Source organism: Bufo gargarizans, chromosome 2 (genome assembly GCF_014858855.1).
Source record: "Bufo gargarizans isolate SCDJY-AF-19 chromosome 2, ASM1485885v1, whole genome shotgun sequence".
Lineage (NCBI taxonomy): Eukaryota > Metazoa > Chordata > Amphibia > Anura > Bufonidae > Bufo > Bufo gargarizans.
Window position 1 is genome coordinate 521,381,498 of NC_058081.1, and position 16,626 is coordinate 521,398,123.

The window sequence follows — 16,626 nt, forward strand, 5'->3', positions numbered from 1 at the left end:
GGGGGGGGGGGGTCCTTTTCAATGCAGCTGGTGGCAGTTGAAGGATGGAACAGAGTATGTGCTTCCATCTCAGTAAGCAGGACTGAAAAATTAGAAAAAGAGCAAACAGCAGGTGGCGCTATACAGACAGATTTCAGCGAATAACTCCGTGGCTGTACTAAGTTTTTAATTACATGCAATTACAAAAGTATTCAGATCCAGGAGCTGGTTTGAAAAATGTAGAATATTTTTCATGGACAACCCCTTTCTTAGGATTTTGAATGGTAAAACAAGTCTAGTTACGCAGCAAGACATCCATATTGAGATTAATTGACGTGCAGTGTGTGGCCGTGGTTTTTTAAAAATTCATTGCAATACCACAAATATGATTATTTTTTTTAATATTTTTTGCCTGTTGAAATGAATATGTCAAATTGGCTTTTTTTTTAGCCCAATTCAGATGGCGGTTCTGATTTCTGTCAGCAAAATAAGGACCTATGTAAATTCATGTGGAGGTCGTATGGTGTCCGGGTGCATCCGTTTTTCTTCTCAACGACTGACTTGAATGAGTTTTGGATGGAAAACAGACAAGACTTGTGCATTCTGCGAGTTTCTCAGCACTAGGGTTTCCACCTTCCTAACAAGAAATATCCGCCGAGTTTACATGGGTAAAAGGGGGCGTGGCTTGGGGCGTCACATGACACAAAGTGCTATTTGACGCTGATTGTTTTGTAATGAAAGAGGGCACAAGAACGTAATCTTGTACTGTCCCTTTGAACTGGCAAAAAACTTTTAGCGCCGCTTGGATGAAGGTGGGTAGCATGGCCAACGATAAGGGGGGGGGGGGGTGTTCTCCTGGCCAACATAAGCAGTGAGAATTCTGACAACTGGCCTGGCTTCTACAAGCTTCTAAGGACTGACAAATGAACAATATTACTTGTCCCCTTATTAATGGATGGTACTGTCACATATAAAGCATTTGGATAATGAAGCAAAAGGGTGGCTTTAAAACCCAAAAACATGACTGGTACAATAAAGTGGAATTCATATATTTTTTTTTTTGCACCAACTGTAATCCTTGTGTGCACTTTAATGCTGTATGGCTTTTCTAAGCCCGTTTCGCCTGAGAGCAGTGTGTGCCTACACGTACTTGTGTGCTAATGGATTGGCATCTCTTCTGCTGTAATAAGAAATGGTACCAGAAAGGATTTGGGGAGTGCAGACTGTGTTTGGGATGTACGTTATGTGGAAGGTGAGTACAAGATTGAGAGAGTGGAGCTAGATGAACCCATTGCATTCACACCCATGTCAAGTGTGTGTATAATATATATATATATATATGACTGATTAACTCACAGGTTATTAACATGGGGGTCTGATCTGAGGTCTGATAGGGGGTCTAAGTAACAGGAGTGGCGGTGGCGTCTGGACCAGGAGAGGAGAGTTGATTTTTTATTTATTTTTTTGTCTGATCTGAGGTATGGTTGGGGGTCTTCGTAACACTGGGGGTCTGATTGGGACTCTGACCTGAGGTCTCCTTCTCTAAAACCTACGTGCGTCTTATAGGGCAAAAAAATATGGTGTGTGTGTGTACACACACACACACACCAGGCTTCAGCTCCAACACTCCAGCTGATCTGAAACTACAACTCCCAACATACTTTATTCACTTCTATGGGAGTTCTGAGAACAGCTGAACAGGTATACAGACTGGGAGTTGTAGTTTCACAGCAGCTTTAATGCTGTATGTTGCTGACCCTTGCCATACACCTGCCGCTGAATGGAGCAGTCCTATGCGGAAACCAAGTTTGTCCTGGTTTGCTATACAGTTTTTTTTGTTTGTTTGTTTTTAATTAATTAAAAATGATCATTTATAGCAACAGTGAGCAAATATAAGTTTACCAACTGAAGGAATCCTTTCCCTTCTGTCAGAAATATATTAGCTGTTATTCCATTACTGTAGCAAGGATTTTGCTAGAGAAGCAGCCGCATGTTTTAAGCTAAATATAGCTATGAAAACGGTAATGGTGTTTGTGTGTTTGGTGTGACTTATTTTATGCTTTATCTGGAAGCTGCTAAATATCTGAGTCGTGGCATCATTATATGTTCAACTTATGCGCAGAAGGGTGAGAAGATGAGCAAGCAATCATCTACTTACTGCTTTTCTGGGGAAAAAGACCTTCCATGTGTGACAATCAGAAACCATGTTCTGATTGATTGGGTCATGTACAGTTATACAGGGGGGAGAGGGTCTATGACTTCTCTCCCTCCAGCTTGTCAGCCCCCCCTCCCCCCCCATTAGGGCTCTGAAGGGGAGGTGGGCTACTTTAACCTGCTTTATCTCTGGCTGACTAGGGGCTAGAGATACAAGTCACATCCTGTTTTAAAACTCTAAATCCAAGCTTTAAGATAAGAATGGGATTGCAATCTAACTGCCACCGATACAGCTTTTAGAAAAGAGGTCAAGAGTGAGCTCTGCTTATATTGTCACCTTCAAAACAAGACATATCTGTAACTGGTATACAGCCCGAGACAGAGCCGTTAGTACCTCCTTGGTTACTGTAGGGAAAATTAAAGTAACCAGAAGAAATTAAATACCAGCTTTGCCCTCCTGGTTGTAATACTGGCTAGTTTAAGGGCTTGTCCATAAGGGATTTTATATTTCTTTTTATGTTTTTTTTATTTATTTTTTTAACAGATCCTGCAGCAAACACCATGCTGAATAATCAAGGGTTTCTGCCATGGTTATACAGGTTAAATGTGGTGGACCCACTTACAGCTTTAGTGAAATTTAATTGGGCTAATCTGCAAGTGAACACCAGCTGAGGTTTCGTCAGTGAGGGAGCTGCGCCATGAACTTTTTTTTTTTAAATCATGGTCTGGAAAACCATGTGGAAATAAATCACAGTGTTATGACCAGTGGGTGATCCACGTGACCAACTCCTCTGAGGTTGATGTCTAAGCACACCACTTGTTCTTCACACGATACCTCTGATGGTGAGGAGAGAGACTTTCCTGAGGGGAGTACCAGGTGCTACCTCAGAGGGGAATTGGAACACGAAGGAATCAGGACCAGAGTGTGAACCTACTGGACTGACCTCCAGGTGACAATACACCCAGTGGATGCTGGGAGGCCAGAGGCTGATCAAATGGAGGGGTAGTACGGGGTATAGAGGCAGAAGTCAGGGCAGGCGGCAGTCAGGCAAAGTCCATAAACGTAGATCAGGGTCAGGGCGGGCGGCAATCAGGCAAATTCTGTAAAACTTAATCCAAAATCCGGTACACAGAATGACAAGAACCAACAGAACACCTTCGCTCAAAAAGGAAACTAGACTAGCTAGGAACCTACAGCCTTCCTGTAGATGGAGGCACCTTTAAATACCTCCTGCAGACCACCCATAGCCTGGGGAAGATAGAAGGCATCCGCAGGCTGCCTCACAAAGAGGAGAGAGACGCCCGCACACACCCTAAGGCTCCATTCACACGTCCACAATTTCGTTCCGCATTTTGCGGAAAGGAATTGTGGACCCAATTATTTCCAAAACGTGGACCCATTTATTTCGGAAACGGAATTGCAGACCCGCACTTCTGGGTCCACACTTCCGTTCCACAAAAAAAAAAAAAAAAAATAGAACATGTCCTATTGTCCGCAATTGCGGACAAGAACAGTCATATTCTATTAGTGCTGGCAATCTGCGGTCCGCAAAATGCAGAGCGCACATTGCTGCCGTTCGTGTTTTGCGGATCCGCAAAACACGTTGCGGACGTGTGAATGGAGCCTAAATACACACAAGGAACCAGGAGGGAGATGCTGGTGGCAGGAGTGCAGACCGCAGCTAAGAACCCCGCTGCCCACGCCCCTCAACACAGCATGCGGTAGCAGGGAGGAGTGAAGAAGCCCAGCATCTGTACCTGAGTGTGGGGACAGAATTGCAGGTATGGGGAGCTGGGCTAACACGGCCACATAACCGGAAATGCAGACTACCATAAAAAACAATGGGAGGGGGGTTTCCATCACAGAATCTGCATGGAAATCCACATACAAAAAAACAACTAGTGCTTACATATTTGCCGCGTTAAGACAGGATATTCGCCGGTCCCAGTTAGTTAATGGGACCGGACGGACACTCTGTAGCTTCTGGCAATGCCAGAATGCAGAGGGATCTGCCATGCTGTTCCCTGCCAGAATGACCTGACAGATGTACAAGCGCTAGTGTTAAACTAGCCCAAGTTCTTACTATTGGACTTCCAAATTATCTGGTTCCAGGATATTTACTGTCCTCTAGGGCTCAGGTATCAAGGCTTGGCTTGTTGTTAGGTAACAGCCAATCTGAGGACAGCTTTGACTGTGTACACTGCAATGCATAAACTAATTGTGGTCTCTGACTGGTTGCAAGGTTTATAATGTCTCCTACATAATCGCTGCCCCCGCAGCACGCGGTGCTCTCAATGTTTTCACGGTAATAACAGGGGGAGTGGTTCATCTGATCTGCCGGGCCACAGGCAACAATGGTGGGCCAACTACACCCAGTGAACCGTCATCATGTCAGGTCACTATGACCAACCCGATGTTCTGGCAAATCATGACGCCATTGTAATAAAACGAGGGGCTGCAGAATGGGAACTGCAATAGCGGACCATAAAAACGTGTGATTTCTGGTAAAGCTAAGTGGTAACCAACATGTATTGGTGGCCATTTTGGTTGTCACTCAGCGGTCCCACAAATGAGTTGCATTAAGAACTGTGGCATGATTTTATAAATCAGATTTTAAATCTTAATTACTGTAAAATGAGAAACTTTTCAGCTTTATTTATACTCCGTTCTTTGCGATTCTCAATAAGTCTGCTTCCTGTCAGTGAACGGGAACATTCTAAGATTTAAAATCTGTATAGACCAGGGATGCCCAACCTGCGGCCCTCCAACTACAACTCCCAGCCTACAGGTATCAGTATACCGCTGGGCATGGTGGGAGTTGTAGTTTTACAACAGCTGGAGGGCGCAGGCTGAGCATCCCTGGTACAGACCATTACCAGCAACATCAGTGCTCTCTCTCGTCACAAACTCTGTTGTCATGTCAGTTGGATCTAAATAATGAACGTTCCCATTCAACAACAGCAAGCACAGGTGTTAAAAATGGCGAGGAATTGAAAGGCATAGTCAGTTATAGAACTGGACCAGCCCTTTAAGAAGCGAGGGCGCACCAGTTCTTCAGCACCATGGACAGGGCAACATTCACCCCAGCACTGACAGCATCCAGTAAGCCGATAAGGTGACATTGGATTTCTAGGTCTCACACCACAATGTCCTTAGATTAAGATACAACACTTCACCTTCACGAATAAAAAAAAAAAAAAAAGTCTGCACCCCTGTGTATAATCAACATGTACTCAAAAAAGTCCAATACTTGGTGCTGCTTGGGGAACCAGCTTCTTAGGCTATGACTTTCCACAATATTAGTATTCCACTCTGCTGAAATACTCTGTACTGCTGCTCCCTCTTTGTTTCTCTCGATCTCTGACCTTCTGCAATATCATCAGCATTCTCCTCTCCTGAAATACTCTGTCCTGCTTGAGCAGATTTGCTCTATGCTCAGCTCCAGGCAGGTGTCCAACCTTGGATTCCATTTGACTGAATGAGGACGTGTGCCCCTACCCCCACCTGATGTGCCCAAGGGAACTGGCCAACTGCTGTGTTATGGATTAAAATGCTAGCTGTGCGATGGAAGGGGGGAGAGGGATGGTATAGCTCCCATACGTACAAATTCTGCCATCCACACAGCCAGAGCCTCATCCACAAGCGGCTGCAGAGCATCTGGGTCAGCGGAGACCAGTGGCGTAATTACATTCATATTTCCTCATTTGCGTCTGCCCGGCAGGAGGCCGGTGGGAAGCCTTGAGAACCAAATAAGCTGCATTCATGGCATTAATGCACAGTACATGCGCTATAGGAGAAGCTGTGCACTGGGATGAGCGTCATGTCTGAGGCAAACGGAAGCAGCATTTGGGTAAGGCGGCATTACCAGTGGGTTCACATGGTTTTTACAGGTTTTTTCAGCACTTTTACATTTTTATCTGCGCTTTTATTTTGCAGTAAAAAAACTCCAGCTCTAGAAGTCAGCCGAAGGCCTACGGGAAATATGAAACATAGGGCACGCAAGCGTTTTTTTTTTTTTTTGTGCTGGCATTTATGTTCATTAGGTGGAATTTTTTCCAAAAATGCAGTACGCTGGAACATTTTTTCAGAAGTCTGGAAAACATTTTCACTATAGGAGAAAACTGCTGTGAAGAAAACGCTATCGGTCAAACACGTCTGGCGTTCCCATACTCCGGTCTTGACCCCTGTGCGCTGAAGTGAGATGCGCCTAATTTATGATGAGGCAGACATCCATTAATAAATTATTCGCATCTCTGGTAGTCCATGCACCAGAAATTCAAGTCTACATGAGCCAGCGGCTAGCGTACGCTTCAGCGCTCGCTCAGGATACAGCGCTCGCTCAGGATACAATAATTTCAGCATACAATGGTCTTTTCTGACCCATCGTAAGCTGAAACCCAACATACAATGTCTCAGACTCAGACCCAACCAATCAAGGTCACTTCTCTGGTAAAATAGCTGTGTTAGGTGCTAGTTAGCAGCTATTCCTGACTGTTATATGTAAGGACTTGTTTTATCTGTCTTAGTTACCTGCTTATTTTTCTCCTATCTTGGATGACATTTTGGGGCTTTGGAACCGATTACTCAACTTACAATCGTTTCAACATACAATGGTCGTCATTGAACCAATTAATATTGTAACTTGAGGGACCACTGTATTGTTAAACTGGTGGGCCACAAAAGTGGTAAGAACAAGGGTGGACTGGAAAAATAAATAAAAAAATACCTAAAAGAAAGCGGCCTCATGTCGTAGGTGGGTCCAAACTGATAGAAAGCGGGTCATCACAGGTAGGCAGGGCCTGCAATATTGAAGTGCACCACAAAATACTGTCCCAGCAGAACCAAATAGCACAGTGCAGCATAAAGTACTGTCCCCCTGAGAATGGGAACTAGAGTTGAGTTCAGGAGGGCAGATTTTATTATATATATATATATATATACACACACACACACATATATACATACACACATATATACATACACACATACTATAACAGGCTTTCATTTTTATTTTTTCTGTTTCTTTTCCTAGTTGATAACTAAATCACTGCCCGCACACAGGACTACTTCCACAGACACTAACTCCTACACACAGCCCTTCAAGCTTTTCAGCACCAAGGACAGATCTGAAGCAGCTGCGGGCGCAGGTCACGCCGAGAATCTAAACACGAACAGACATGGCCGATTCCTACCACCAGCCAGTAACAGTCCCATGAAATTCTCCAACAGAGAGTCTGATGTATAGGACCAGGTCATATCTGTGACAATGGTATAGGAAAATGGGTATGTAGGTCTAGATTTGGGGGATTTATTATTGGGCGCTATGTCAGGATCATGACAGTCAGAGAAGAAGTTTGCACAAGTGGAAACCTAAAATATCACTCATGGGGGTTATCATCTCTTCAGCCGTAGGATCAGTAGCAGGGTGACAGAGGGTTCCGCTTGAGGAACACTTTGAAGAACCAAACATTTAGGCTCCATTCACACGTCCGCAATTTCGTTCTGCATTTTGCGGAACGTAATTAAGGACCCATTCGTTCCAATGGGGCAGCACTTCCGTTCCACAAAAAAAATAGAACATGTCCTATTCTTGTCTGCAATTGCGGACAAGAACAGGCATATTCTATTAGTGCCGGCAATGTGCGGTCCGCAAAATGCGGAACGCACATTGCCGCTTTCCGTGTTTTGCGGATCTGCGGCTCCGTGTATCCGCAAAACACGTTGCGGAAGTGTGAATGGAGCCTTAGCCTTCCCTCAGCTTCAGATGGCAACAGATTGCATTTGACTACACTGTGGGATAAAAGGAGATGAAGCTGCTCACAGTTGTACCCGTTTAAGGACTACAATTCTCAGGATCCCCCTATGAAATGGTCTTCCATGCAGTACATAGAGTGTAACACGTATGTAGTGTCCTCCTCCGCAGTGTAGGAAGAGCATTTTCTGCATCTCTAAAGCTTTGCAGCTAAGTAATTCGCCCGGAGAGGCAGGGAGGGGGCGGACAGGTTACAACACTTCTCCCTCTCACCCACATTTTCCAGAAATACACAGGAAGCAGTGTGCGGAATAAAAGAAATGCAGGGACAGATCAACTCCCTCATTCGGCAGGAGGCCAGAGAGGCTTCCTAAAATGATAATATCATGGAGAGGCCTGTGCCCAGCGGGAGATCCTCCTCTCACTTCAGTTTGAGTAAGGGCTGTTTCACACGAGCGGATGCCGTGCGTGACATCCGCTCCGTGAATGACAGCCAAGACCCGATGCGGACTGCAGAAGCACGGAGCAGTAACACGATTGATAATGCTCCGTGCCTCTCTGTGACCTCTTTACTACGAAATCACAGGGAGATAAAGTTGTCTGTGATTTCGTAGTAAAGAGATCACAGAGAGGCACGGAGCATTATCATCCATGTTACTGCTCCGTGCCTCTGCTGTCTGCATCGGGTCTTGGCTGTCATTCACGCAGCGGATGTCACGCACGGCATCCGCTCGTGTGAAACAGCCCTTACCCTGTTGTTTATTCAGCTCCGTTCAATACCCCCATCTACCAACCTTTCCTCTAAGGGCAAATGCACACGATAAGGATTGCAGATTTTCCGCATGGATTTGCATGTGGAAAATCTGCACCGTAGGTCATGCACTTTGTATTCTATGAGAATTAAAAATATTTTCATGTACACAATGTTAATTTTTTCCATGCGGATTTTAAAATCCGCAGCACGTCAATTTATTTTCTTTTTCCACACCAGATTTTCTTCATTCACTTTAATGGAGAGAGAAAATCAGCGCCAAATCCACATAAAAACCGCACCAATTGATGTGGCTTGTCTTCACGGATTTCCCTGCGAACACTTGCGGATTTCAGTACAGATTCTCTGCACATGAATTCTGAACGTCTACATTTAACCTAAACCTTCTAACCCAACAACTGGAGATGTAGAATAATATTCGTGAGACCCCTGTGCTGTGTGTGTGGACTGGGGGCAGATCTAAAAGGTCCAACAGCGGGGCAATGGGATCCAAGGAATGAATTAATGTAGTGCCATATCCTTTTTTTGATCACATGGGCAGTATTATAGTAGTTATATTCATGTACATAGGAGGCAGTATTATAGTAGTTATATTCTCGTACACAGGAGGCAGTAATATAGTAGTTATATTCTTGTACATAGGAGGCAGTATTACAGTAGTTATATTCTTGTACATAGGCATTATTATAGTAGTTATATTCCTGTACATAGGAGTCAGTATTATAGTAGTTATATTCTTGTACATAGGGGGCAGTATTATAGTAGTTATATTCTTGTACATAGGATGCAGTATTATAATAGTTATATTCTTGTACACAGGAGGCAGTATTACAGTAGTTATATTCTCGTACACAGGAGGCAGTAATATAGTAGTTATATTCTTGTACATAGGAGGCAGTATTACAGTAGTTATATTCTCGTACACAGGAGGCAGTAATATAGTAGTTATATTCTTGTACATAGGAGGCAGTATTACAGTAGTTATATTCTCGTACACAGGAGGCAGTATTATAGTAGTTATATTCTTGTATACAGGAGGTAGTATTATAGTAGTTATATTCTTGTACATAGGAGGCAGTATTATAGTAGTTATATTCTTGTACACAGGAGGCAGTATTATAGTAGTTCTATTCTTGTACATAGGAAGCAGTATTATAGTAGGTATATTCTTGTACACAGGAGGCAGGATTATAGTAGGTATATTCTTGTACATAGCAGGCAGTATTATAGTAGTTATATTCTTGTACGTAGGAAGCAGTATTATAGTAGTTATATTCTTGTACACAGGAGGCAGGATTATAGTAGTTATATTATTGTACTGTACATAGGGTGCAGCCATATAAATGGCACAGCTGGAATGGTTGTAGTCGCAGATTCCCCAGCAGCTCAGACCACCAAACCAAAGACCAAAAACATACCTACATCAGTCCAAGCAGAATTTAATAGATAATGTCATTCCACATCTTCTCCTAAATCAGTACGTGAATTGGATTATGTCTTGAAATCAAACTACCAAGAGGTAAAGATCAGATTTAAAATTAACCGTGGATGAACCTCAACTCTCAAACACATTTCATCCACACGGTATGCTCCAGTATCCAAAAATAATCTCTAGATTTCGGGTTATACTATAAACTTCTAGATGACAACTGGAGTCAGCCTGCAAACTGATTGTATTTTAAGGGTTAGTTCACACGAATGTATTTTGCGTTCTGTATACGCAATTTGTGGACCGCAAAAGCCTGCACGGTTGTGTGAACGAGCCCTAAGACTGATCAGGATCCTGATCAGTTTTAAAACTGCATTGCAAGAACAGATCCATCTGTCTGTTTGTCATACGGACAAACAGATCAGTTTTGATTTTTTTTTTTACCAGTCTGCGCATGTACAGACCAGCAGGACGGATCCGGCATTCTGAATGCCGCTTTCGGCACTAATACATTCCTATGGAAAAAAATTAAGGCAAGTCTTTCGTTTTTTGGGCCGGAGATAAAACTGCAGCATGCTACGGTTTTATCTTTTGCCTGATCAGTCAAACAAACTGAACTGAAGACATCCTGAACGGATTGCGCTCCATTCAGAATGCATGGGGATATGCCTCATCAGTTCTTTTCCGGTATAGAGCCCCTAGGACGGAACTCTATGCCGGAAAATAAAAACGCAAGTGTGAAAGTACCCTTACACACCCTCATTAACCTATCTAGGTACGGGCATCTGCCAAACAGACGATGCTGCAGGTAACATGCCCCCTCAATCTCACGGCTGCCTTCATAGCCATGTCACAGCTGTGAGACGCCGGATACACAGGATACTTCTGAGGCAACAGGAACTGAAGTGCGTCTTAAAAGGAATACTTAAAATACAATCTATTGTCCTCTGTTATCAGCCATTTCAGAATCATGAAAGGATGATATTAATTCCAAAAACATTTAAACATTTCTGTCCCCTGCAGAGGACCGTATGTCAGTAAATAGGAGCTATGCCACTTTTAAAGTCTTGCACCATATACCAGCACCCCACCATGCTGTCACCTGTGTCCTGCACCATATACCAGCACCCCATCATGCTGTCACCTGTGTCCTGCACCATATACCAGCACACCACCATGCTGTCACCCGTGTCCTGCACCATATACAAGCACCCCGCCATGCTGTCACCTGTATCCTGCACCATATACCAGCACCCCGCCATGCTGTCACCTGTGTCCTGCACCATATACCAGCACCCCACCATGCTGTCACCTGTGTCCTGCACCGTGTACCAGCACCCCGCCATGCTGTCACCTGTGTCCTGCACCATATACCAGCACCCCACCATGCCGTCACCTGTGTCCTGCACCATATACCAGCACCCTACCATGCCGTCACCTGTGTCCTGCACCATACAACCAGTACACCCCCCCACACACTGTGACCTGCACCATATAACCAGTACACCCCCCACGATGTGACCTGTGACCTGCACCATATAACCAGTACACCCCCCCACACTGTGACCTGCACCATATAACCAGTACACCCCCACGATGTGACCTGTGACCTGCACCATATAACCAGTACACCCCCCCACACTGTGACCTGCACCATATAACCAGTACACCCCCACGATGTGACCTGTGACCTGCACCATATAACCAGTACACCCCCACAATGTGACCTGCACCATATAACCAGTACACCCCCCACAATGTGACCTGCACCATATAACCAGTACACCCCCCACAATGTGACCTGTGACCTGCACCATATAACCAGTACACCCCCCACGATGTGACCTGCACCATATAACCAGTACACCCCCCACGATGTGACCTGCACCATATAACCAGTACACCCCCCACGATGTGACCTGCACCATATAACCAGTACACCCCCCACGATGTGACCTGTGACCTGCACCATATAACCAGTACACCCCTTACGATGTGACCTGCACCATATAACCAGTACACCCCCCACAATGTGACCTGTGACCTGCACCATATAACCAGTACACCCCCCACAATGTGACCTGCACCATATAACCAGTACACCCCCCACAATGTGACCTGTGACCTGCACCATATAACCAGTACACCCCCCACGATGTGACCTGTGACCTGCACCATATAACCAGTACACCCCCCACGATGTGACCTGTGACCTGCACCATATAACCAGTACACCCCCCACGATGTGACCTGTGACCTGCACCATATAACCAGTACACCCCCCACGATGTGACCTGTGACCTGCACCATATAACCAGTACACCCCCCCACACTGTGACCTGCACCATATAACCAGTACACCCCCACGATGTGACTTGTGACCTGCACCATATAACCAGTACACCCCCCACACTGTGACCTGCACCATATAACCAGTACACCCCCCACACTGTGACCTGCACCATATAACCAGTACACCCCCCACACTGTGACCTGCACCATATAACCAGTACACCCCCACAATGTGACCTGCACCATATAACCAGTACACCCCCCACACTGTGACCTGCACCATATAACCAGTACACCCCCACGATGTGACCTGTGACCTGCACCATATAACCAGTACACCCCCCACACTGTGACCTGCACCATATAACCAGTACACCCCCCACACTGTGACCTGCACCATATAACCAGTACACCCCCCACACTGTGACCTGCACCATATAACCAGTACACCCCCACAATGTGACCTGCACCATATAACCAGTACACCCCCACAATGGGACCGGCACCATATAACCAGTACACCCCCCACAATGTGACCTGGACCATATAACCAGTACACCCCCCACAATGTGACCTGTGACCTGCACCATATAACCAGTACACCCCCCACGATGTGACCTGTACCATATAACCAGTACACCCCCCACAATGTGACCTGCACCATATAACCAGTACACCCCCCACGATGTGACCTGCACCATATAACCAGTACACCCCCCACGATGTGACCTGCACCATATAACCAGTACACCCCCCACGATGTGACCTGTGACCTGCACCATATAACCAGTACACCCCTTACGATGTGACCTGCACCATATAACCAGTACACCCCCCACAATGTGACCTGTGACCTGCACCATATAACCAGTACACCCCCCACGATGTGACCTGTGACCTGCACCATATAACCAGTACACCCCCCACGATGTGACCTGTGACCTGCACTATATAACCAGTACACCCCCACATGCCGTAACCAATCTCCTGCATCACAAATCAGCATGCCCCTACAGTGACCTCCGTCCACCATACAGAGACCTCTGAGACAACACACTCCTCCGAGCCATTTCTCACAGTCCCCACATACAGAGCTGCACCATCCCTCCCATCATCCATACTGTGCTCATGGTACAAACACGACCAAACCCCCGGCTCAGGGAAAGGACGAGATGAAGAATTAAAGACATTTTATACTGTGCCTGAGATGATATACACTGGAGAGGGGGTGCATAATAAGGGGGCGGTGGGGGGGTGGGGGGGGGGGGACACGACACAATAGTACTTACTTCCCTGTCCTGGGGAGGTTGCTCCCCCGCCAAAATGGTGTTCGGTTACAGCTGGCAGCAGGGATCCTGACCTAGATTAGCTCCTTAGATCACCGGCAGATAGTGACAGCAATGATGTGACCCCTGATCTCCCTGTAACACCCCCACTCCTAGTCCTGAATGATAAACCCATGTAATCAGTATAGCTAAACACTGGCAGAGCATGGGTTAATACTCTGCAGCAGGTACGGACAATGAAGACTAGCTCCGAGATGCCAGCCCCCATGTATAATCTGTATGAGGACACCTTGGCATTTTATGGCCGTTCCATCTATTCTAGAACCATAACACATACTGATTGCCTGAAAAAACTACCACCCCCATCATGCTCAGAGAGCACCAGACCCTAGTTATATTTCCAAGACTGCTTCAGATGGAAAGCTACAACTTCCAATATGCAAGACACATTCCCCGATTCCACAACAGATGGGGTGCCCAAAAGATGCCAGATGCCATGCCAAGGCTTAGCCTACAGATATATGGGTCCACGGGCCCCATAGGAGGGCAGCAGAATCCACGGGCCCCATAGGAGGGCAGCAGAATCCACGGGCCCCATAGGAGGGCAGCAGAATCCACGGGCCCCATAGGAGGGCAGCAGAATCCACAGACCCTACAGAGGGCAGCAGAATCCACAGACCCCCATAGGGGGCAGCAGAATCCACAGACCCCCATAGGGGGCAGCAGAATCCACAGACCCCCATAGGGGGCAGCAGAATCCACAGACCCCCATAGGGGGCAGCAGAATCCACAGACCCCCATAGAGGGCAGCAGAATCCACAGACCCCCATAGAGGGCAGCAGAATCCACAGACCCCCATAGAGGGCAGCAGAATCCACAGACCCCCATAGAGGGCAGCAGAATCCACAGACCCCCATAGAGGGCAGCAAAATCCACGGACCCCATAGAGGGCAGCAAAATCCACGGACCCCATAGAGGGCAGCAAAATCCACGGACCCCATAGAGGGCAGCAGAAACCACAAACCCCATAGAGGGCAGCAGAATCCACAAACCCCATAGAGGGCAGCAGAATCCACAAACCCCATAGAGGGCAGCAGAATCCACAAACCCCATAGAGGGCAGCAGAATCCACAAACCCCATAGAGGGCAGCAGAGTCCATGGACCCTACAGAGGGCAGCAGAATCCATGGACCCTATGAATGACCGCCGATTCCATGGATCCTACAAAGGATAGCAAAATCCACAGACCCCATAGAGGGCAGCAGAATCCATGGACCCCATAGAGGGCAGCAGAATCCATGGACCCCATAGAGGGCAGCAGAATCCATGGACCCCATAGAGGGCAGCAGAATCCACGGACACCATAGAGGGCAGCAGAATCCACGGACCCCATAGAGGGCAGCAGAATCCATGAACCCATAGAGGGCAGCAGAATCCATGGACCCTACAGAGGGCAGCAGAATCCACAAACCCCACAGAGGGCAGCAGAATCCACAAACCCCATAGAGGGCAGCAGAATCCACAAACCCCATAGAGGGCAGCAGAATCCACAAACCCCATAGAGGGCAGCAGAATCCACGGACCCTACAGAGGGCAGCAGAATCCATGGACCCTACAGAGGGCAGCAGAATCCATGGACCCTACAGAGGGAGGCAGAATCCATGGACCCTTTGAATGACCGCAGATTCCATGGATCCTACAGAGGATAGCAAAATCCAGGTTTTTATTTTTATTTCAGTAGCTATATCCATGGACCCTATAGAGAGCAGCTGAATACATTGACCCTATGGATGGCCACTGATTCCATGGACCCTACAGGGGGCAGCTAATGATACCAACCCTACAGAGGGCACCTGTGTTAATGGACTACTGTAAGAACTCTACGGAGGCCAGCTGAATCCAGGGAGCCTACAGAGGGCACCTCCCGGGTTGGCGCAGCAGGGCACGGTACTCACTCGGTTTTCCTTCCCAGAATGGCCTTGCACAGGGTCGCGGGCTTGTGCTGGACCTGCGGGGAGCTCCGGGGCGCAGCGCTCTGTGCGGGCTCCGGCTCGGGCTCGCTGTGCGGGGCAGGCGGCGGGTGCTGGTGCGCCGGGGTGAGCGCCTGGACGTGCGCCGGGCTCTCGGGGGCGCTGGGGCTCTGTGGCGGCTGTGGGGTCGGGTTCGGGCTCTGCTGCTGCGCCGCCTGATGCAGATCCCGGAGGCTCCGGTTCTCGTTGCCCAGCTGGTCCAACCGCCGCTCCAGCTCGTCGATGCGCTGCCGCTGGGTGTGGATGAGGCTCTGCTGGTTTTGCACGATGGTGGTTAGTTCCCGCAGATAGAGCACGGCGCGCACCGGGTTCTCCAGGAGATTCTCCATCATCATCCCGGACCCGGACACACTGACAGCGGAGCCTAGGCTGCCAGGGACGGGGGAGGGGGAGCAGGAGGCCGGACTTAGGCAGCGCACTCGCCGCTGTTATATAACGTGGAAGGAGGAGGCTGCCCTGAGCCCACCCCCAATAGACCTCCCGAAGAGTGTCAGCTCCGCGGGCGCCGACCCTGGACCCATCTCCTGTCCTGTCTGTATGATACCGCACAGAACCGCTTCTCCTGTCCTGTATGATACCGCACAGAACCGCTTCTCCTGTCCTGTATGATACCGCACAGAACCGCTTCTCCTGTCCTGTATGTATGATACCGCACAGAACCGCTTCTCCTGTCCTGTATGATACCGCACAGAACCGCTTCTCCTGTCCTGTATGTATGATACCGCACAGAACCGCTTCTCCTGTCCTGTCCTGTATGATACCGCACAGAACCGCTTCTCCTGTCCTGTATGATACCGCATAGAACCGCTTCTCCTGTCCTGTATGTATGATACCGCACAGAACCGCTTCTCCTGTCCTGTATGATACCGCACAGAACCGCTTCTCCTGTCCTGTATGTATGATACCGCACAGAACCGCTTCTCCTGTCCTG

The 16,626-nt window shown here is 47.5% G+C and overlaps 1 protein-coding gene across 5 annotated transcripts in view; it reads right to left on the bottom strand.

Annotated features, from left to right (window-relative positions):
* IQSEC3 (IQ motif and Sec7 domain ArfGEF 3) overlaps nt 1-16,086 on the bottom strand; it is a 97,455-nt gene extending 81,369 nt beyond the window's left edge. For all 5 annotated transcript variants that reach the window (XM_044281401.1, XM_044281400.1, XM_044281399.1 and 2 more), the window contains exon 1: nt 15,621-16,086. In XM_044281401.1, coding sequence (XP_044137336.1) covers nt 15,621-16,030 — 410 coding nt within the window. In that variant the 5' untranslated portion in view covers nt 16,031-16,086. The remainder of the gene's footprint in view (nt 1-15,620) is intronic.
* Between the last annotated feature and the right edge of the window lie 540 nt (nt 16,087-16,626).